The following is a 22,864-nucleotide window of genomic DNA, read 5'->3' on the forward strand; positions in this document are numbered from 1 at the left end:
TGCCTGGTTATCTGGTTGCCTGGCTGGCTGAATGTGTCTAGAGAATATAACAACAGAGAGAGAACACTGGGATGGAGCGCCTTCCTTCTCAGAAGAGGAGTTACTGTAGAATCCAGGGCTGGAATTATACACCTTTCTGTGAGTGGGTCTGGAACCGGAATGGGGGTGTCAGTGATCAAAGTGTCCGCACTGGGTGCTCTGTCATTGATTCTGTTGTGGCTCAGATGTGTCTGCTGACTAGGATGGTAAAGGTCCCAGCAGTAGTTGGATTGGGGGCCACCATGTACAAATTATGCTGTGCCATATGTTCCCTGTGACCCATACGCAGGTGTGAGTGATAGGAGATATTTAGGAAGTGTCCCTGACATATTTTCTAAATGAGCTTCAGGGTATTCTGAGGGTATACTAATATTGTTGTTTTGAGGGCTCCTCTGTTACAAGACAGAGGTAATGATAAAGGGATCATGGGCTTCGATGGTTTCTGTAATGTTTATAGTATATTGATACAAATAATGGAGTTATGAATAATTGATAGTTAATTAATCATATTTTTCTATATTGATTAAAAAAAAGCCCTAAATTATTTTCTAAAATAGCAAAGACTATAATTCTGGGTGCTGTGTTTTGTTATCAAACCCTTTGGACAACTGAGTTCTCTGGCTGTGCCCTCATCTCCACCCAAAAAGACTACCCCAAAAAATGTTACATGCTTATATCAAATCAAATTACAGACAATTGAAATAGAGGCCAACGCCATTACAGACACCTAAATTATGTCACACTCAACTGCTAGAGCAGTCTTCCAAAGTGAAAGTTAATTTAGGTTCACCCTGAAGAGGTGCTGCCACAATTAGACAGCTTGTGTGAAGTGTGAGACCTTGAAGAGTCAGCAGGTCTCCAAACTGTTTGCATCTCTCCTCTGTCAAGCAAGGCTGGCTCTGATATAATCCAGTCATCCTGGAATTATGCTGCATTCATGTAGGCTGCCTGCTGACACCATCATCATAGGAACACCACATGGACAAACCCATATAATTACATTAGAACTTAATATAGGATCTCCCTAATGGTTTGCCGGGCCCATAGAAAAATAACCGCATTGTACATTTTCCAATATTTAAGGTTACCCCTTTTTAAGGAAATAAAACAGTCTATTTCCATGTCAATCAATTTTCTATTGGTCGTCACTAGTTACCACAGCCACAAAGTCAGAATTATGACTAAACCCCGCCTATTTCTACAATTTATCTTCTTAACATATGATTTGACACCTAACCTTAACTCTAACTTTAACCACACTGCTAACCATATGCTCTAGCCTTAAATTAAGATCGAAAATCACATTTTTAACTTTGTGGTTGTGGTAACAACCCTTGCTTCATGATGTCGCTGTGGTTACCGCACAGCGTCTACACGGAGCGTCGCGTTCCGCGTTGGTGATTGGCTAGACATTGCGTGGCGTATCATGGGGGGAATTTTTTTTTGTAATCACAACCAAGTAATCAGAAGGAAAGAGAAACATCCAAATGTTTCTTAGATAGTCCTCGATGTCATTTCAGATTAAATAAAATGTATTTATAAAGCCCTTTTTACACCAGCAGATGTCACAAAGTGTTTTTACAGAAATCCAGCCTAAAACCTAAAACAGCAAGCAATGCAGATGTTGAACAACAGTGGCTAGGATTTCTAGAAAGGTAACCTAGAGCGGAAATAGACTGAGGGGTGGCCAGTCCTTCTGGCTATGCCTGGTGGAGATTATAAAAGCAGAGGCGACTCGTCATTCAGGGCAGGTGAGAGCCCCACCTGTTTTGAGCCCTATTGCATGTTTTGCATGTTATTTATCATATCATTTCGCTAACAATGGTCTCTTGTAAGGAAGCTCCAAAATACAGTTTAAAATGTTTTTATTTTTATTTTTATTAACAACAAATCAATACATAGAGTACATGAGGGAACACAAGTATATATAGATTATATACAATGGACAATTGAGTTAGGGGGTACAATATCACATTACAATTACACAAGGACCTTAAGGGACATACATACACTTACAATTTTAACAGCTTTTTTGTCTTAAAATACAGTTCAATTTATTTTTGTAGGGTAAGAAAATGTGTTTTTTTGTTTGTAAATTTACATTTGTGTATATGAAATTTGGCCAAAAGAATAATGAAATTAATTACATAAAAATGTTTCAGCTTATTTCTATCGTATGTAAAGAATCCAAGCAGTACATCTCTCCACAATAGTGTAAAATCTTCATAAATGTGTTCAATTATAAATCTACTGATGTCTTGCCACAGTTTTCTTACATGAATACAATGCCAAAAAAGATGCAACACTGTTTCTGGGTGGTCATTACAAAAGGAGCAATTTGAGTTGATGTTTTCCTTAAACTTCTTCATAGGATAATATTTATGAATAATTTTAAAGGAAACTTCCTTAATTTTGTTAACAAGTAGGTATGTGTGTGGCAAAATCCAAACTCCGGTACCACCTCCACGCACCAGCCCTCCGGTGGCAGCCCCCCGTCACCAGGCTGTCTCTCCATCTCATCCCTACAGGTGCTCCCGCCTGCCGGAGCCTTCCTCCTCTCCAGCGCTGCCGGAGTCTCCAGTCTGCCCAGCGCCGCCTGAGCTACCCGTCTGCCCAGCGCCATCAGAGACTCCCGTCTGTCCTGAGCCGCCAGAGCCGCCAGTCTGCAAGGAGCCACCAGTGCCGCCAGTCTGCAAGGAGCCGCCAGTGCCGCCAGTCTGCAAGGAGCCGCCAGTGCCGCCAGTCTGCAAGGAGCCGCCAGTGCCGCCAGTCTGCAAGGAGCCGCCAGTGCCGCCAGTCTGCAAGGGGCCGCCAGTGCCGCCAGGATCCGCCAGAGCCGCCATTCAGCCAGGATCCGCCAGAGTCGTCAGCCAGTACGGAGCTGCCCCTCTGTCCCGAGCTGCCCCCCTGTCCCGAGCTGCCCCTCTGTCCAGTGGGGTCATTTAGAAGGGTCGTTGTGGTTAGGAGGCCACTGAAGCTGACAATGAGGCGGACTAAGACTATGGTGAAGTGGGGGCCACGTCCAGCACCAGAGCCACCACCGTGGACAGATGCCCACCCAGACCCTCCCCAATAGGTTCAGGTTTTGCGGCTTGGGGGGGGGGGGGGGGGGGGGGGGGGGGGGGGGGGGGGGTGGTACTGTCACACCCTGACCATAGTTTGCTTTGTATGTTTGTATGTTTTGGTTGGTCAGGGTGTGATCTGAGTGGGCATTCTATGTTGTGTGTCTAGTTTGTCTATTTCTATGTTTGGCCTGATATGGTTCTCAATCAGAGGCAGGTGTTAGTCATTGTCTCTGATTGGGAACCATATTTAGGTAGCCTGTTTGGTGTTGGGTTTTGTGGGTGATTGTTCCTGTCTTTGTTGCACCAGATAGGGCTGTTTCGGGTTTTCCACGTTTATTGTTTTGTATTATGTTCATGTTTAGTTTTCTTATTAAAAAACATGAACTTCAACCACGCTGCATTTTGGTCCGCCTCTCCTTCCCAGGAAGAATCCCGTTACAGTCATTGTAAATAAGAATTTGTTCTTAACTGCCTTGCCTAGTTAAATAAAGGTGAACAAAAATAAATTGTCTTGAAAGGACCGCAAATCCAGGGAATAACGGACTTTGATGACAAAATTTGCCCACGAAGGATGGCCAAAAATGTATTTGCTGCTGCCTAAATTATGTAGTATGCCAGGGAGATATGTTTACTGTAGCTAAGAAAGTAATACTAATTGTATGCTGTTAGTAGCCCATGTGCCTCACCCTTATAAATTGGTATATTTTCCCCTCATAATTTAGCCTAATGTTCTGACTTGGTGGTGCACATTGCCTATTGCCTGTTTTAGAGGAATGTCATCATCAAATATTGTAAGAGATTTAATTGTCTGCTGATATGCCACCTTTATTCATCCTACTGTTCTGTACAGAGTGAATATTGTTAGAACGGCCCATGTTCTTACTTCTGTCGCTGTACATTTAAAAAGTGCTGAACAAATAGTTATATTGCCTACATCCGTCCTAGCTCGCTTATGAATATCTTAATCGAAATTACAGATTGCCTCATATCTGCTCATCGTCCACTAATGCCATAGTTCGTACACCTCAATTGTCAGTAGAAACCACATTTGTTTAAGCAAGTCAGCCATATCAGCTATGTTTTCTAAAAGGCAGTAAACGAGGCTGAATGAACTGATTCGCTGCCAGACAAGGCTCCGCTGATAGGCAGGTGTAGCAGTGGTAAGGTGTTGGGACAGCTTTATGTAGGCCCTAACAGTTTGTGGGCACAGTTTGTCACCGTTATAGTGCAATTCATGTATTGTTTAGTGTTGTGTGTGTAGTGACTTTGCCGGCATGCATCGAAATATATATACACTGCTCCAAAAAAATTATGGGAACACTTAAACAACACAATGTAACTCCAAGTCAATCACACTTCTGTGAAATCAAACTGTCCACTTAGGAAGCAACACTGATTGACAATAAATGTCACATGCTGTTGTGCAAATGGAATAGACAACAGGTGGAAATTATAGGCAATTAGCAAGACACCCCCAATAAAGGAGTGTTTCTGCAGGTGGTGACCACAGACCACTTCTCAGTTCCTATGCTTCCTGGCTGATGTTTTGGTCACTTTTGAATGCTGGTGGTGCTTTCACTCTAGTGGTAGCAAGAGACGGAGTCTACAACCCACACAAGTGGCTCAGGTAGTGCAGCTCATCCAGGATGGAATATCAATGCGAGCTGTGGCAAGAAGGTTTGCTGTGTCTGTCAGCGTAGTGTCCAGAGCATGGAGGCGCTACCAGGAGACAGGCCAGTACATCAGGAGACGTGGAGGAGGCCGTAGGAGGGCAACAACCCAGCAGCAGGACCGCTACCTCCGCTTTTGTGCAAGGAGGAGCAGGAGGAGCACTGCCAGAGCCCTGCAAAATGACCTCCAGCAAACCACAAATGTGCATGTGTCTGCTCAAACGGTCAGAAACAGACTCCATGAGGGTGGTATGAGGGCCCGACGTCCACAGGTGGGGGTTGTGCTTACAGCCCAACACCGTGCAGGACGTTTGGCATTTGCCAGAGAACACCAAGATTGCCAAATTCGCCACTGGCGCCCTGTGCTCTTCACAGATGAAAGCAGGTTCCACACTGAGCACGTGACAGACGTGACAGAGTCTGGAGACGCCGTGGAGAACGTTCTGTTGAATGCAACATCCTCCAGCATGACCAGTTTGGCTGTGGGTCAGTCATGGTGTGGGTTGGCATTTCTTTGGGGGGGTCGCACAGCCCTCCATGTGCTCGCCAGAGGCAGCCTGACTGCCATTAGGTACCGAGATGAGATCCTCAGACCCCTTGTGAGACCATATGCTGGTGCGGTTGGCCCTGGGTTCCTCCTAATGCAAGACCTCATGTGGCTGGAGTGTGTCAGCAGTTCCTGCACGAGGAAGGCATTGATGCTATGGACTGGCCCGCCCGTTCCCCAGACCTGAATCCAATTGAGCACATCTGGGACATCATGTCTAGCTCCATCCACCAACGCCACGTTGCACCACAGACTGTCCGGGAGTTGGCGGATGCTTTAGTCCAGGTCTGGGAGGAGATCCCTCAGGAGACCATCCGCCACCTCATCAGGAGCATGCCCAGGCGTTGTAGGGAGGTCATACAGGCACGTGGAGGCCACACACACTACTGAGCCTCATTTTGACTTGTTTTAAGGACATTACATCAAAGTTGGATCAGCCTGTAGTGTGGTTTTCCACTTTAATTTTGAGTGTGACTCCAAATCCAGACCTCCATGGGTTGATACATTTGATATCCATTGATCATTTTTGTGTGATTTTGTTGTCAGCACATTCAACTATGTAAAGAAACAAGTATTTAAGAAAAATATTTCATTCATTCAGATCTAGGATGTGTTATTTTTAGTGTTCCCTTTATTTTTTTGAGCAGTGTATTTTTAGATTTACATTCTAAAATCACCACTGTAAAAGAGTTAAAACCTTTTTGGGATAGGGGGCAGCATTTTCACTTTTGGATGAATAGCGTGCCCAGAGTGAACTGCCTCCTACTCTGTCCCAGATGCTAATATATGCATATTATTATTAGTATTGGATAGAAAACACTCTGAAGTTTCTAAAACTTTTTGAATGATGTCTGTGAGTATAACATGACTCATATGGCAGGCGAAAACCTGAGAAAAATCCAACCAGGAAGTGTAAAATCTGAGGTTTGTAGTTTTTCAAAGCTTGGCCTACCTATGGCTTCCACTAGATGTCAACCGTGTTTAGAAACTTGTTTCAGGCTTCTGCTATAAAGGAGGGGCTCATGAGACCTGTTTGAGTCAGTGGTCTGGCAGAATGTCTCAGGCTCGTGACGCGTGCTCCCGACAGAGTTAGCTCTCGTTCCAGTGCTTTTCTTCAGACATAGGAATTCTCCGGTTGGAACATTATGGATGTTTCATGTTAAAAACATCCTAAAGATTGATTCCATACATCGTTTGACTTGTTTCTACGACCTGTAATGGAACTTTTCAAGTTTTTGTCTGGACGAAGTGCTCGCGCTTCATGAAGATTTATTACTGGGCTGAACACGCTAACAACATGTCGCTATTTGGACATAAATGGACTTTATGGAACTTTATGGAACAAATCAGTCATTTATTGTCAAACTGGGATTCCTGGTAGTGCCTTCTGATGAAGATCAAAGGTAAGTGAATATTTATAGTGTTATTTCTAACTTCTGTTGACTTCAAAATGGCGGATATTTCTCTGGCTGGATTGGGCTCGGAGCGCCGTTCTCAGATGATGCTTTTTCTGTAAAGTTTTTTAAAAATCTTTTCTTTCTTTTGCCTTATTGGCCTTGTTAATGTGTGAAAGTTACATATTTCTAAAAAATATTTTTGAATTTCGCGCACTGCCTTTTCAGTGGAATGTCGTCGAGGGGTTCCCCTAGCGGAACGCCTGCACTAGAAATGTTTTAAGGCCAGATCATTCTTCAAGATGTTCAAACGTTCACAGATGTTATGAACCCCTTTGGCCCTGCAGTCTAGGGGGGATAGAAACGAGACCCGTAACATATCTCATGCAAATCATAACTGTAAAAAGGAACAGTGAGAACTAAAATAAATCCACAGACAACTTCAAACTACCGTCAAACACGTCGGGTTTATTTTAAACACACGGTAAATGGGGTGTGGGAAAAAGGGGCTGAGCTGGACCCAAGGAAATAAATAATAAATAGCAACAAAAAAAACAAGCTAGTCTTACTTGCTTCGATAACCGCTAGCTAACTAACCAATGAAATACAGTGGGTGGTCCGCCCAGTTCTAACTAGGATTCTTAGACAATGTTTTCCTACAGGTAATGTATGCCCACTTGTCTTGGTATCCCCTTTTCCCACCAACAAACAGTCATTCAACACAACCATACATACTTACAAGTTAACAGACAAAGTGAGATGTAGGCACCAAAACAAAAAGAGATAATAGCTCAATTCAAAGAGAAAGAGAGAGAGTTTGGGAAAACAACTGACTGGGTTTTTAAACCAAGGGAAAGGGAATGTGATTGGGTAAGGGAAAAAGGAGGAGGTGTGTCTTTAGATTGATGACTGATTGGCGACTGATGACTGCCACCTGTGACTAGGGCAGAACGAGAAAAAAAAAACACCTACAGGATACCTGTATCCGTAACAGATGACCAGCGGGGTCAAATAATAATCACAGTTGTTGTAGAGGGTGCAACAGACAAGGTAGCACGTCCGGTGAACAGTTCAATGTTCCATAGCTGCAGGCAGAACAGTTGAAACTGGAGCAGCAGCATGACTGGGGATAGCCAGGAATCATCAGGCCAGGTGGTCTTAAGGCATGGTCCAAGGCTCAGGTCCTGAGAGAATTAGAGGGAGTATACTTAAATTCACACAGGACACCAGATTGAACAAGGATAATTTCACCAGATTGGACAGACTGACCCTAGCCCCCTGGTACATAGACTATTGCAGCATAGATACTGGAGGCTGAGACAAAGCAAAGCAGAAAATTGCACGCATAGCTAGCTAACTAGCTTAGTAACTAGCTCATTTGCTAACTGGCTAGATAGCTAACTAGCCAAGGGAAGCTAGTGCCAGAGGATTAGCTGTCTGAGCCTTTTACAGTAATTAATCCTAAACATGTTCAACAACAGTCTGCTAGGCTTGCTAGGGCTGCTCAGCCCTGCAAATAGCTTGGATAACTTTACTAATGTGTGGTCAAGCTGGTGGGTCTTTGAAGCTCTGATTTGGCTGTCTGGTCTGTAAACATTCAAGTAGCCATGTACATGATGCTCGCTAGATTAACATTAATTACTGCTGTTCATAGGAGTTGCTGTTCAGTTTTAAGATCCCCTTTGCATAGATTTGCTTTGTTGCTGACATCTATATTTTATCAAATTGTTTAAACATCAGCAAGAGGATCCACAAAATAAAAAATGGCTTGTGCTCTTTCTTAGCTCAAGTCATTTGTTTGTATGATAACAGGGGCGAAGATGTCAAGCTTCCCTGCCTCCGCTTTCAAAAGTTTAAGCTGAACTCCTCTGAAGATGTACCAGGACAGTGGCAGGGAACTGCACCGATCCAAAAGTGTGGACTCTGACTCGACACGCGACGCCACCTACCCTCTGCTCTCCCCCATTTACCACCACGACAGCTATGAGAGTGATGAGGACCTGTCTGCAGCTCACCACGCCCATCAGATAGACACCTCAGCCACACAGAGTAAAAACACCAGACTCCTCTCACCCATTAGATATGGTTGGTGTGCAAGAGCAGTATTACCCAACTTGTCTAAGCAGAATATGAGCTAAATTGTCATGAGCACCACCTGCTGTTTAGCTAGGGTTGATCCCCTCATCAACAAGTAAGGGGATAGTTCACCCAAATTACAAAATTGGTTTCCTTACTCTGTAAGCAGTATATGGATAACGTATGACAGCCATCCATTAGGGCCGGGGCGATACCAGTATCACGATACTCGTTCGTATCGTGGCAAGGAAACAAAACACAAAGCGGATTTAACTTCTTTAGGGAAACAGCCCTAATGTTAGAAACAAACATCATTATGTTGTCATCCAGAGTTAAATGTATTTATTTTCCAAGCTATAGCACACAATATTTTACATACAGCAAGCAGGACCAAAGAGTCTGTCTGCTTCGTGTTTTGATTTTTGCCATGGAAACATGATCCACCACAGAAGCCCCCAGAGAGGACAGCAGTGACCGAGGCGGAGGATCCAGAGGCATCTCTCTCTCTGCATGAGAGAGGTGGCTGGTCAACAAAGCCAAAGAGGAGCAAAAAGAATGCAGAGGAGGTGTACTGGCATATCTTTTTAGTTTCTTCTTCGGTTCGGCAACTCCTGTTTGCATTTGAGTCAGAATTTGATCATTTAGTTGTTGATAAATATTGATATTTTCAGTTCTGTAAATTAGGGTTGCAAATGTCTCCACATGGAGCGCCTAATGAAGGAGAGGAATGAGGAACAGGAGAGGGAGCAGTAGTTGAAGAAGGTGGTGTAGGAGGAGATTCAGGAGTGGCTGCAGATGAAGAGCCCCCTTCTTCACCCAGTTATTAACACAATCCCAGAGAGGAACCATGCAGTTTGTGTGCTTTCTAATGCGTACAGTATCTGGGCACCTAAAGGTGGGAGTCATTTTTGTGTTATTGTTTGCCATCTCCAGGAGAAACAGCTGAAGGAGAGCAAGGAGCAGAAGGAGATGCAGGGGGAGATTGAAAAGAAAGCAGAGGAGAAGTACAGAGAGTGGTGACAGAGGAAGAACCTGGAGAAAATACAGAGAGAATGTAGGTTCCTTAACAGGAGCCTTGTGGAATTATTCACATAATTATTCAGAACCATTAACTGTAAGAATAGAAAAAGAGGAAAACTAATTAAAAATCTTGGAAACGTTTTGTTGCTTTGCACTCTACATTAGCCTGCAGTTGTTAGAAGAGATCGACATGCTAGCCATTTGCTAAATATTCCCATTTTCTCTCTCCTCATGCTAACTAATCAGCAACAACACACAACTAAACCATGTTATTGAAGCAAACAGCAGTTTGTTACTCTGAATACAAGTTGATATGAACTTGTGGAACTGAATTAACGCAAGGCAAATCCTGTAAATGTTAATTTGAACTAGGGTTTGAATGTTTCTGACAACATAGCTTTGGTTTCCATGGAAACTAGTATGAGATGTTCCGGTACTGAGGTTGGAGAGCTTGTGTTGTAACAGTAGGAGGCAGCCAGTAGAGGGAGCGCAGACAGAGAGCAGAGGGGAAGTTTAAGAAATGGCTTTGTGCTCATGACAAGAGTCGACCCAGTCCCAAGGCACCCGACTGCCCATGAGGTAACATAACGGTTTTCACCTAGTTTATGTTTGTCATTGTGTCATATACACTTTGTGGAGAATGCTAATTATGAGGGAATTAAGTCAAGGTCAGAATACAGCGTATCTGTAGACACACCCCTGCCACACCTCAATTTTTGCAAGCTCCACCCCAAACGAATACCAGGCTGGCACATGCTTTGTCCATAATACAATTCAAGGTCAGAAAACCCTTACAAAAAAAGGTTCATTAAAAAGGGAAAGAAGTTCCATTTACGCTCGCTTAACTCCGGTCTGAATTCTCCCCAAACTATATTTCTCAGATACAGTGGGAAAAAAATGCTAACAAAAATGCTAACATGGTGACATCAGTAGAGAGCTGTAGAATATTAATCAATAACAGGAGATATGGTGTCATTGGGTGGGTGTTTGTGTGCATGTAGTCAATAGTAGGATGTGTGTGTGTGTGTGTGTGTGTGTAGCCAATAACAGGAGATATGGTGAAAGATAAACATTTCTCAGGCTACAGTGCTTAATGTGGAACCATCATGTGACACACACACTGAAGAACAAAATGGTGGCCAGCCATGGTGCACAGTGCCTTTCACACTCACATGTATTGTTCTGTGTCCAGCTTTGCCATGTGCTTCTGTGGGCTGAGATGTCAACGAACCAGTGTGTGGGTAGAGAGAGGAAGAAGAGGGGGTCTCTGACTTCCAGAACAGTAGACTCTTAACACCTCCCTGAGAGGTCATTGTATGGATTGAGGTCAAATGGATTCATTATACAGAGAAAAATTAAATCAGCCCTCATTAACAAGATGTCTAAAAACAACAAGATAACTCATGTGAAATATACTGGGCCCTTTAATGTTAATGGGTTCAGAACTTTTGTCAAACAACACAGTTAAAAATATATGGCAAATAGAAACTAAACTAGATGCTCGTCAGATATAGATGGTTGAGGGGTTGAAGGTAGCTAAAGAATGGGATTAAAAACAAACAAAATATAACTTTTGTCAAATATACTGTTTCCGTAAAATGTATATAGTATGTATAAGCTGGAAGTAGAAGCCTAAGTGTTGTTGTCCATTAGTGTACTCCAATTAGGGGAGGGGTGGTAGGTTTTGGGGAAAATAACTAAGGGAAATATATATTTATGTATACATACAGTATTGGAAATGATGCAGACAATTACTTTGATGGAAGTTACAATCTATATGATCTACTGGTAAATGCCTGTGTTTGTCTTGTGTTTTTGCCTGCTCTAGACTTAGCCTTTGTCGTGTGGTTCTGAATGCACTGGAATGTGTTAGTTGACGGCAGTCAGGAGGTGGCAAATAGTGATAGAGGGGCAGCCCATGTGTCTCTGTCTTCCTGTGTGTGTTTCTCAGTGTGTTATATGCAGCTGGGGTCCAAATGACACCTGTCGAGACAAAAGAGTTGTGTTTCCATTTCTCCAGGAGCAGCTATAGTGATTCCCTCTGTTGAAGGATGTGTACCTACAGTAGTGAGACAAGTCTTAGATGTGATTTCTTGATCAACAAGAAACTTCTCACTGACTAATCCCTCCTTCCTGTCCTCACAGACCCTGGACCTTGCCTAGAAAACTACAATTCCCAAGATGCAGCGGTGCGGTGCAGGTGACCAGGCAACCTGCACCGCTGGTGGCCAGGCAATTTGCACCTGCCAGGAATGGTAGGGGGGTACCTTAGTAGTCTGTGAACCAATGAGAGTGGGGAGAACAACAGAGTAGAGAGAGGGATATGGTAGGAGAGGCATAAGTACACTAACTTCACAGGGAAGCAGTTGGATGAATGAGCACAAAGAATGTGAGTGATTTGAATGTATACAACATATCCTAAATGTAAATAAAAAGTTCCAGCACATTGAGGAATAACATGTTATATGTGATGTTGTTTCTACTGTGACAGAATCTGTTGGAGGTCAACATTTTATTTAGTGTGTAATGAACTTTGAACCTGAGGAAATACCTGAAGCGGTGCCGAGTAGGGAACACTTGTAGAGGATATAGACTACTGAAGCCTTATCTTCAATACTTCTTCAGCAATGTATTTTCTGTGTAACTACCATTTTTTGTTTTGTTTATTCAGTTCCCCAAGCCTGAATAAGTAAAAGGGGCACAGTTCCAAGTATGAAATATTCATGTACTTCTTTAGCTCCTCTTGAGGAAGAGTTCTCCCCATGTTTCTGAGTAGGATGTGACCAATCTCTGTCAACAGTTTCAACTGTTATTGATGCATCTAACAACATACAGAGTAGAGAACCAGTTCTGTCACTGCTGCAGGGCATCTCAGCCTGGCCCTAGTTTAGTGGTGTCTGACTGGCCCTGTGGTGTTCCCTTACCATGCAGTCCTCTGTGGCAGAGCAGGACGACTCCTTTGACTTCCTTTTTAAGATTGTCCTGGTGGGAGACTCAGACGTGGGGAAGACCTGTGTGGTCCAGAGATTTAAGTCTGGTGTCTTCATGGAGAAACAGCAGAACACTATCGGGGTGGATTTCACCGTCAGAACCATGCTCATCAATGGCAGGAATGTCAAGGTAAGGTGCATGTGTACATTCTCTATTTTTCTAGGATAATCGATAATAAGTACAGGACATGTTGTCTTAGCTGTGTCATTATTTCAGTTTGGTCAATAGGCCTAGCTAGCGCAACTGTCTTTACACAGTGCAAATCGTAGTCAAAAGAGCAGGGGTGGTCTAACTAACATTTGACCGCCCGCTGTGTATTTTCTGGGTGTACGCCAAATGACTACAATTGAGTGTATGAACGGTGTAAGTGTTTTCCTAGGTGCATGTTTGTCTGTGTATTTGAAAAAGGGAAGGGAGATGATTTTGGACCTTAACATCTTGTCCATAAATTAGTGACAAACCTCCCTGTACCAGTTTCTCCTCCACAGTGATGTATAGAAGTAAATAAACAACCCACAGTTCCTTCCCTGTTAAGTGTTTGCCGAAGTGACTGGATAGGTGTAAGCAATATGGTGACATCTCCAGCTGGCCTTCCAATGTGCTTAGGGGAATGCTCTCCATGCTTACACCGATCTTGGGGAAGGTGCTAGGGGTGGTTTTTCAACGGACACTTTGTTCCTTAGCTGAGTGTGTGTGTGTAAGGAATTAGTGTAGTGTGTGTGTGTGCTCCAGCTGAAGTGTGTGTCGTCTTGTCTCCTCAGCTGCAGGTGTGGGACACAGCTGGACAGGAACGTTTCCGCTCAATCACCCAGAGTTATTACCGCAGCGCCCACGGCGCCATAGTGGCCTACGATATCACACGCCGGCCAACCTTTGACTCTTTGACACACTGGATCCAGGAAGTGGAACAAGACGGGGCTGCAAGCGTTGTGCTCATCCTCATTGGTGGGTGGGACACAGGAAACACATGGTTTTATATAAACTCTGTTAAAAAGCCTACTTAAGATGTTAATGACTTAACAGATGTGGTGCTCATCTTCTGGCGGGTGAGAGAAATGTCTGACACCAACTTTCTTCCAAACGTTCATCAACAGAAACTAAAATAGAAAGACAAATTTCCTTCTGTAACTTCCTTTTCTCTTCTCTCCTAGGGAACAAGTCAGACCGGCAGGCGGAGAGACAGGTGCTGTTTGAGGATGCCTGTACCCTGGCTGAGGGGCGGGGTGCGCTGGCCGCCCTGGAGACCTCTGCGAAGGAGGCCCAGAATGTGGAAGCAGCCTTCATGCTCATGGCCCGGGAGCTGATGGTGAGGAACGGCCTCGCACTCACAGACCAACACTCAAAGGCCTCCCCACACTTCTTCCCAAACTCCCATCCAATCCATGGCGCCGATCCTACAAACAGGGAGTCATGTTGTTGAGAGAATTGACAGGAAGCGTGGGAGAGCGTTTGTGGTGCTGATAACTTGGAATCAACATCGCCTACAGTCCCTTGACACTTGCCCTTGTAGATGTAAAGCCCACTCGTTTTTGACTGCTTACTTCTACAGGTGCTGTCAAGAAGTATGCTTCGGGATAGGGGATGAGTGTACTATATTGTGTGGATGTGATATGAGTACTCTACTGATAATGGCAACTGTCACTGCCACTGAGTTCACCAGTAGTTTAAACATGGCTGCCAGTAGTCAAACACTTGTTACCAGTACTTCATGTTAAGTATCCCTTGCCACCTGTGGTTTATTGTATATGGGGGGGAATTATGTATTCACCTTATGTTGGATATGTAACAATTATTTACATAAACAGTGAGATATTTCTGTCCTGCTAATGCTGAGTGTTAGTGTCCACTCTAGCTTCCCGGAGATAAAGCCTACAGCTGGCCTTCCAGGGACAGGATGTGGGGAGGTTGTAACTGTTAGGAGTAGAATAAAGGCCTCAATGGTTCTTAAACATCCTGGCCTGGGTAATTATGCCAGGGTCGGGGGTTAAGATAACGCCAAGAGAAAATAAAGACAGGATAAGCCCAAAGTGGCTCATGGTGCCCCCCCCCAATCTATATGGGAGGGGTGGAACCAAGCGTTCTGGGTATTAGCTATATGAACTGCATTGTCTGTATGATTCAGACTCTCAGCCTAACAGTCTCATTATTGCAATAATTAATCAATATTAAATAAAGATGATTGTTTGAAGAAATTACCAAGTCTCTCTCAGTACTGACTTTCCGCGGGGGGGGGGGGGGGGGGGGGGGGAGAGACGGGTTTTAGTGAACACTTTATTGTCCTTCAATTTGTCAAATACAGTGTTGCATTTATGACAATTCCACAGTCACATCTTTCCCTCAGAACCTTTGGCCAATTGAACATAGCTAAAAATGTTGACATCCCTGCATAAAACACTCCATAACAATCACATAAAAATATATATTTTTAAATACCACAAAATGCTTTACATCCCAACAATGGCCTGCCTTCACATACTAATGGCTATTGAAAGACGCTCCAAACCTTACTTGAACACAGCCAGATATGTAGCACCTGTTTAGTTCATGGTAACTGGAACAACTAGCCTTGCATCAATTGTGGAGTCCATCAAAGAACATTCCTGGACTTAAACTGATCACTTGCATGAAGTTGTTCCTGTAACAAGTCTGGATAGCATGGCAGGCAGATAAATATATTGTAAAAGCTAACCCAGCACAGTAAAGTAAAATGGCCTATCAGTGTATTTTATGTATTCAGTCCACTAAGAATATTATAGCCACAACAGACAGCATTACATCATCGTGCACATGTTGATGTTGTTTCTCCCCACCAGACGCGTTCATGACACCAAAATCAATTATTCATTTGGGGACAGGTCGAAACACATGAGACATTTCGCTAGCCAATTTGTTCTGGGAAATAAATATTGGGTTAGTTTACGCAAAAATAAACAAGGTATTTTTTTTGTGGATCATTGTAGAATTGACACATTTGAAATACAAAAGTCGACAATTAAAACACAAAGGGGAAACCTAGTTAACCTCACATTCAGTGAGTTGAAAGTTCTATTCATAGCACCTGACTACGCAGACACCCGCGTGCAGTTTGGATGAAATGATTGAATAACATGCATACATTTATTTTGAAATGCTCGTGCACGGAACTTGGCAGGTCTAGTCAGCATGCTACACTCCGTAGAACAGGACACGCAACAGAAATGTAAAAGTTAGGGAAATCTCAATGGCAGTACAGTAAATGTGCACAGACATTCTAGACATGCGATGTAATTCGCTGTATGAGTGACTATACTAGCATGGCCGAGTGAGGCGGTTGAGGAGGACGTTTAGAGGTTTCTTGGTCACAGAGGGGTCTATGTCAACTATTAGACCCTGTCCTAACCAAAGAGAGGCTGTGTTTACACAGGCAGCACAATTTAGATTTTCTTGACACTCATTTGTCTTTTGACCAATCGGATCAGCTCTGAAAAAGATAAGAAAATAAATCAGAATTGGGCTGCCTGTGTAAACACAGCCTCAGAGACCCAGACATTGAGCTGCTGTTAATCGACTTGGCAAGCAGTGCTGTGACCAGGGGACAGAGCAGTGCTGTGACCAGGGGACAGAGCAGTGCTGTGACCAGGGGACAGAGCAGTGCTGTGACCAGGGGACAGAGCAGTGCTGTGACCAGGGGACAGAGCAGTGCTGTGACCAGGGGACAGAGCAGTGCTGTGACCAGGGGACAGAGCAGAGCTGTGACCAGGGGACAGAGCAGTGCTGTGACCAGGGGACAGAGCAGTATTGAGACTCGGGCCCCTACTCCAGAGGCCATCCCTCCTGCTGGAACACCAGCTCCACAGCCTCCTTCACATCCTGCACCATGAAGGATGGCTGGGTCAGGTTGGGGTCAAAGCGGAAGTCCCTGTGACCGTGGAAGATCCGATGCTCTGTAACAGTATGCCTGGGGTCAGGGGGCAGTTCCTGCTGGTCCCGGCTATACACCCCCGTACACACCAGGATGGAGCTGCACCCCACAGGGAGGGGCTCCTCGCCCCCGTACACCCCTGTAACTCCTCCCATCTCAGCACAGGTCATTTCGTGGGGGTCCTCCAGGGGTTGGCTCTGAGGCTCCCCCCCTCCGAGCTGCATCAGGGCTCGGGTGCGGTGGCAGGACTGTAGGTAGCGGTTGTAGAGGTTGGCACCGTAGATGTCTGCCATGGGGTTGTCACTGAGGGAGAGACGGGAGGGAAGGCAGAGAGTTAAGGGGGCTTGAGTTAGTCAAGATGGAATACACAGATTAAAATAGTATCTATGCTGGGCGGGCAGGCAGTCTCACCCGATGGTGTAAACAGTGTGTAACCCAGGCAGGCAGTCTCACCCAATGGCGTAGAGTCTCTCCACAGGTTCAGTCCAGCCCAGACTCTCAGCCTGCTGTCTGATGAGCAGCTCAGCATAGTTATAGGTCACCACACTGGGCTTTCCAATCAGAGCTTCATACTTCAGCTCACAGCCAGTCACCTTCTTATACAGACTCTCCAGACACACCAGAAACATGCCGTGACCAAACCTAGCAAACAGGGATATTTACAACACACATGTTCTGTTTACAACAATTTGGCTACAAGACCTAAATTGCCTTGATGCTATGCTCTGAGTGGAAGTGCGTGTGTTCCCACCTGGGGTTCTTGGCCTCAGCCACCCACATCAGGTCCATGTTACAGGCCAGCACTGGAATGTGAGGGTACTGCAGTGTTGTCAGGGCATTCCCAGGCTTCCCATTGGTTAAGAGCACATCCATTATTAGCTGGAGGTTGGTCTCCCATCTGACTGGCTCACCAAACAGAATGATGGCTAAAAAAAATTGTTAAAGACAGTCAGTCAAAAATCAATCTTCTGTAGGTTTCAAAATATTTGTTTTATTTGTATATATTGATCTAGAAGAAAAAGAAACGCACACCTATTAAGATGAGGTGCTGGCTAGCGGAGTAGAAACTTGAAAATAAAAGAGAGCCGCACACTCTTGGAGCTCAGATGCAAAAATGTAATACCAACGTTTCGACAGCCAAGCTGTCTTCATCGGGGTATAATCACAAACACTACGGGATGACTCGTTTATATAGCGTCAAAAGACACAGATGTCTGTAATCATGGCCAGGAGTGATTATACCCTGATGAAGACAGCTTGGCTGTCGAAATGTTGGTATTAAATTTTTGCATCTGAGCTCCAAGAGTGTGTGGCTCTCTCTTATTTGTATATATTACCTTCTATCGGGGGTAACTCTTTACTTGGTGGAACCTGTAAGATAATTCAACACTGTAAATATGCTGGAGATACAAATGGTAAATGCATAAGAATTGATGGGTCATTATTGTCCAATTTAGCTCTCCATTCTCCTCTTTCATACCATTATTAGTTTGTTCCTGCTGAACACAACCCAAGTCACGCACTATCTCCTCCAACTACACCCTCACCATGTCTTTGGGTCTTCTGTTGTGATCCACCATGTCCTGAAGCGGATATGCATCCCTCAGCATGTCTATGGTCACAACATTCTGAAATCCCAGACTGGTGTTGGATAGGTTAAGGTCAAACTCAAAATAACAGAACATTAAACAGAGCAAGACAATGCAACAGATTCATAGAGGGAGAGCAGTGACAATGATAATTTAAAAAGGATTCCTGGCATTTAAGGGACAATCTGCACTTTATACTTAAATTATTGAACTTTTAAATGAATGACATACCCATTGATTATTGAATATAACTTATAAATACCTCATGAGCTTATTTCAACTGTCTTACCCCATGAGAACCCAAAATAGAGGCTTGTTTTACTCCACTGTTTGTAAATTTTGCAATTGTAAACAAACACTAAAGCCTCAAAACATGGCTTAAACTATAATTTATCATCATGGTCAGTCCTTGCATCAAAAACTATGTCTATGAATTTGAGAGTGGTTATAATTCTCCAGCAACATCCCTTAGCTGTTTACTGCAACAATGGGGGGGCTTTGTAATTGTTTAAACTGCAGATTTCCCCTTTAAACTGTCCTACTGTTTACCAAACAGTTTAAGCCCAAATGTATACAAAGACCTCATATTTCTTGGGTTACTGAATGGCTCAGGAAAACAAATGTGTGCTGAGTTTGCTCAATAGATGTATTCAGTTTTGATCTCAGCGTACATTTGACATAGTTGGCTGTGAAAGGATATCCTTTTAGAGGACAAGAGACACTTAATCTATATAAAACATACTGCTATTCAGCACCTTTTATATTACTGAAATGTTGTGTATATCCCTAGACATCTCACAAGTCGTCATCCCAATTATCACTGCTGCTCTGTTACATAGGTAATCTCCCTCTCTTCAAATGTCATGGAAAGAGTCACCCCCATGATCACTGCTCTGCCTGGAGATTAGTAAGGATACTTGTGAGCCACCTCCAGCACTGGGCCCTGTCCTGACACCAGCACACACATGTTGTGATACTGACTGAACATACGCAAAGGACTGTGGGACAGCATCACCTGGTCTGGAGACACCTGCAGGGGAAAACACAAGCAAAACAATCAAAAAAGCACAGAACCAGTTAGTGGAGGATTGCTGGGTGCAGCATGACCCAGATGTTAGTGGAGGATTGCTGGGTGCAGCATGACCCAGATGTTAGTGGAGGATTGCTGGGTGCTACATGACCCAGATGTTAGTGGAGGATTGCTGGGTGCTACATGACCCAGATGTTAGTGGAGGATTGCTGGGTGCAACATGACCCAGATGTTAGTGGAGGATTGCTGGGTGCAACATGACCCAGATGTTAGTGGAGGATTGCTGGGTGCAACATGACCCAGATGTTAGTGGAGGATTGCTGGGTGCAACATGACCCAGATGTTAGTGGAGGATTGCTGGGTGCTACATGACCCAGATGTTAGTGGAGGATTGCTGGGTGCAACATGACCCAGATGTTAGTGGAGGATTGCTGGGTGCAACATGACCCAGATGTTAGTGGAGGATTGCTGGGTGCAACATGACCCAGATGTTAGTGGAGGATTGCTGGGTGCAACATGACCCAGATGTTAGTGGAGGATTGCTGGGTGCAACATGACCCAGATGTTAGTGGAGGATTGCTGGGTGCAACATGACCCAGATGTTAGTGGAGGATTGCTGGGTGCAACATGACCCAGATGTTAGTGGAGGATTGCTGGGTGCAACATGACCCAGATGTTAGTGGAGGATTGCTGGGTGCAACATGACCCAGATGTTAGTGGAGGATTGCTGGGTGCAACATGACCCAGATGTTAGTGGAGGATTGCTGGGTGCAACATGACCCAGATGTTAGTGGAGGATTGCTGGGTGCAACATGACCCAGATGTTAGTGGAGGATTGCTGGGTGCAACATGACCCAGATGTTAGTGGAGGATTGCTGGGTGCAACATGACCCAGATGTTAGTGGAGGATTGCTGGGTGCAACATGACCCAGATGTTAGTGGAGGATTGCTGGGTGCAACATGACCCAGATGTTAGTGGAGGATTGCTGGGTGCAACATGACCCAGATGTTAGTGGAGGATTGCTGGGTGCAACATGACCCAGATGTTAGTGGAGGATTGCTGGGTGCAACATGACCCAGATGTTAGTGGAGGATTGCTGGGTGCAACATGACCCAGATGTTAGTGGAGGATTGCTGGGTGCAACATGACCCAGATGTTAGTGGAGGATTGCTGGGTGCAACATGACCCAGATGTTAGTGGAGGATTGCTGGGTGCAACATGACCCAGATGTTAGTGGAGGATTGCTGGGTGCAACATGACCCAGATGTTAGTGGAGGATTGCTGGGTGCAACATGACCCAGATGTTAGTGGAGGATTGCTGGGTGCAACATGACCCAGATGTTAGTGGAGGATTGCTGGGTGCAACATGACCCAGATGTTAGTGGAGGATTGCTGGGTGCAACATGACCCAGATGTTAGTGGAGGATTGCTGGGTGCTACATGACCCAGATGTTAGTGGAGGATTGCTGGGTGCTACATGACCCAGATGTTAGTGGAGGATTGCTGGGTGCAACATGACCCAGATGTTAGTGGAGGATTGCTGGGTGCAACATGACCCAGATGTTAGTGGAGGATTGCTGGGTGCAACATGACCCAGATGTTAGTGGAGGATTGCTGGGTGCAACATGACCCAGATGTTAGTGGAGGATTGCTGGGTGCTACATGACCCAGATGTTAGTGGAGGATTGCTGGGTGCTACATGACCCAGATGTTAGTGGAGGATTGCTGGGTGCAACATGACCCAGATGTTAGTGGAGGATTGCTGGGTGCAACATGACCCAGATGTTAGTGGAGGATTGCTGGGTGCAACATGACCCAGATGTTAGTGGAGGATTGCTGGGTGCTTCATGACCCAGATGTTAGTGGAGGATTGCTGGGTGCTACATGACCCAGATGTTAGTGGAGCATTGTTGGGTGCAATATGACAATATAACCCAGATGTTAGTCCAGGATTGTTCGTTACAATATGACCATAACGCATCGCTGACCTCCACCTCCAGAAGGTGAGACATGTCAGTATGACCCAGATTTTAGTGCCGGATTGTTTAGACGCATCCCTCACCTCCACTTCCAGCAGGTGCGACAGTTGTTCAGCTTTGGTCTGCCTCATAGAGTTCCCTGCGTTGGTCACAAACACCACAGGCACTTTGTACTTCCCCTTCCTGTCCACCAAGCTCCTAAAGATCTGTTTGGCTGCAGGGATGGGTGTGCGGCCCCGCACTAGCACCCCATCGATGTCGAAGAGAAGCCCGAACAAGTTGTGGCCCTGTGGAGACAGATTAAGGGTGTGTGACGTGGAGACAGATTAAGGGTGTGTGACGTGGAGACAGATTAAAGGTGTGTGACGTGGAGACAGATTAAGGGTGTGTGACGTGGAGACAGATTAAGGGTGTGTGACGTGGAGACAGATTAAGGGTGTGTGACGTGGAGACAGATTAAGGGTGTGTGACGTGGAGACAGATTAAGGGTGTGTGACGTGGAGACAGATTAAGGGTGTGTGACGTGGAGACAGATTAAGGGTGTGTGACGTGGAGACAGATTAAGGGTGTGTGACGTGCAGCCTTTCTTCAGTGGACTTTGTGACAATGGTTTATGGTAATGGTCTTGCATCCTTGTATGTGTATAGGCCTTAGGCCTACATGCTGGACCAGACCACCCTCATCTTCTTTATGGTAGGCCTTTAAAGTGGGTTAGTAGTGGGATTAGTCTGCAGTGACACAGCGACCAACCAAACAGTTAAACAACTCAACAGCAATGTCCTGAACTGGTCCCCTTCTGTAGAAGGGTTGTCCAAGCTATGGACAGGACAGGTAAAGACAGACAGACTGCATCCTAGTGGTGTGTTTACATACCCTATTTTATGTCCCTGTCAACCAGCTCTTCAAGTTTCAGCCGGTTGGGAGGGGTATTTTTAGGACACAGGCTTGGCAGGGACTGTGGCTAATTAACTACAGCTAAATGTAAAGGTGTCACAGGGGAAACTGTCTAGCTAATCTATCAAAGTCACCAGATTGGAAAACTGTGCGTTTGAAACGGAGATTTGGAGCTAGCTATCTGGAATGTGAAGTGACCACACTTTGAATCAAAGTTTGATTACGGTAATTAGTTAGCCAGCTAACTATAAACGAGCCAGAATCAACAGTGAAACATTCGACTTACATTGCTGGAACTCTGTGATGAGATATACAGTTGTTTGCCTGCTCCTGCGTGACTTGACTTCAGGAGTCGCCAACCAAATTTCAAAACGTTACATCTTTGCAGTAACTCTGCCATTTCCCCTAACGTTAGCTAACAAGCTTAAGTTAGCTAAAACAATCACTACAGACAAAAAAACAACAGCAGTAACGTTACACACTACCAAGCACTAACTAGCTATAGGAACTACATAGCTAGGTATATCATACACGACAATAGAAGGTGAAAAGTGTGCCATCTCTAAACTTGATAGCAAGCTGCCATATGAATAACAGATGGCCACGCGTTGGCAAGCTTGCTTTCCGTCGGTGTCAACCCATACCGCGCTTGCGCACATCTCAATTTT

The 22,864-nt window shown here is 44.8% G+C and overlaps 3 protein-coding genes across 4 annotated transcripts; 2 read left to right on the top strand and 1 right to left on the bottom strand.

The window, feature by feature from the left end:
- Positions 1-1,379: 1,379 nt before the first annotated feature.
- LOC139407494 (coiled-coil domain containing 34) lies at positions 1,380-11,029 on the top strand (the record flags this gene model as incomplete). The annotated part of the gene is given in 7 exon segments (XM_071151288.1): positions 1,380-1,443; positions 8,528-8,797; positions 9,227-9,288; positions 9,291-9,359; positions 9,500-9,610; positions 9,725-9,845; positions 11,004-11,029. Coding segments are annotated over 7 exon segments (723 nt in total), but the record flags the coding sequence as incomplete, so codon positions are not given.
- A 933-nt stretch (positions 11,030-11,962) lies between these two features.
- Positions 11,963-14,833, top strand: LOC139406422 (RAB19, member RAS oncogene family). Of its 2 annotated transcripts, XM_071148976.1 has the most exons (4): positions 11,963-12,066; positions 12,788-12,931; positions 13,564-13,747; positions 13,954-14,833. In XM_071148976.1, the coding sequence occupies exons 1-4, from the start codon at positions 12,064-12,066 to the stop codon at positions 14,220-14,222; spliced, it is 600 nt and encodes a 199-aa protein (XP_071005077.1). In that variant the 5' UTR covers positions 11,963-12,063; the 3' UTR covers positions 14,223-14,833. The 2 variants fall into 2 exon arrangements, with proteins under 2 accessions (XP_071005077.1, XP_071005076.1); XM_071148975.1 differs by lacking the exon at positions 11,963-12,066 and having other exon boundaries at positions 12,284-12,931.
- Positions 14,834-15,057: 224 nt separating this feature from the next.
- Positions 15,058-22,853, bottom strand: LOC139406421 (haloacid dehalogenase like hydrolase domain containing 5). Its single transcript, XM_071148974.1, has 8 exons — positions 22,483-22,853; positions 21,386-21,589; positions 19,210-19,322; positions 18,251-18,344; positions 18,041-18,074; positions 17,455-17,629; positions 17,157-17,345; positions 15,058-17,006 (listed from the first exon to the last, which is right to left on the bottom strand). Exons 1-8 carry the CDS (start codon positions 22,594-22,596, stop codon positions 16,595-16,597), a joined length of 1,335 nt encoding a protein of 444 aa, XP_071005075.1. The 5' UTR covers positions 22,597-22,853; the 3' UTR covers positions 15,058-16,594.
- Between the last annotated feature and the right edge of the window lie 11 nt (positions 22,854-22,864).

The sequence above is a fragment of the Oncorhynchus clarkii genome, chromosome 4 (assembly GCF_045791955.1).
Source record: "Oncorhynchus clarkii lewisi isolate Uvic-CL-2024 chromosome 4, UVic_Ocla_1.0, whole genome shotgun sequence".
NCBI lineage: Eukaryota > Metazoa > Chordata > Actinopteri > Salmoniformes > Salmonidae > Oncorhynchus > Oncorhynchus clarkii.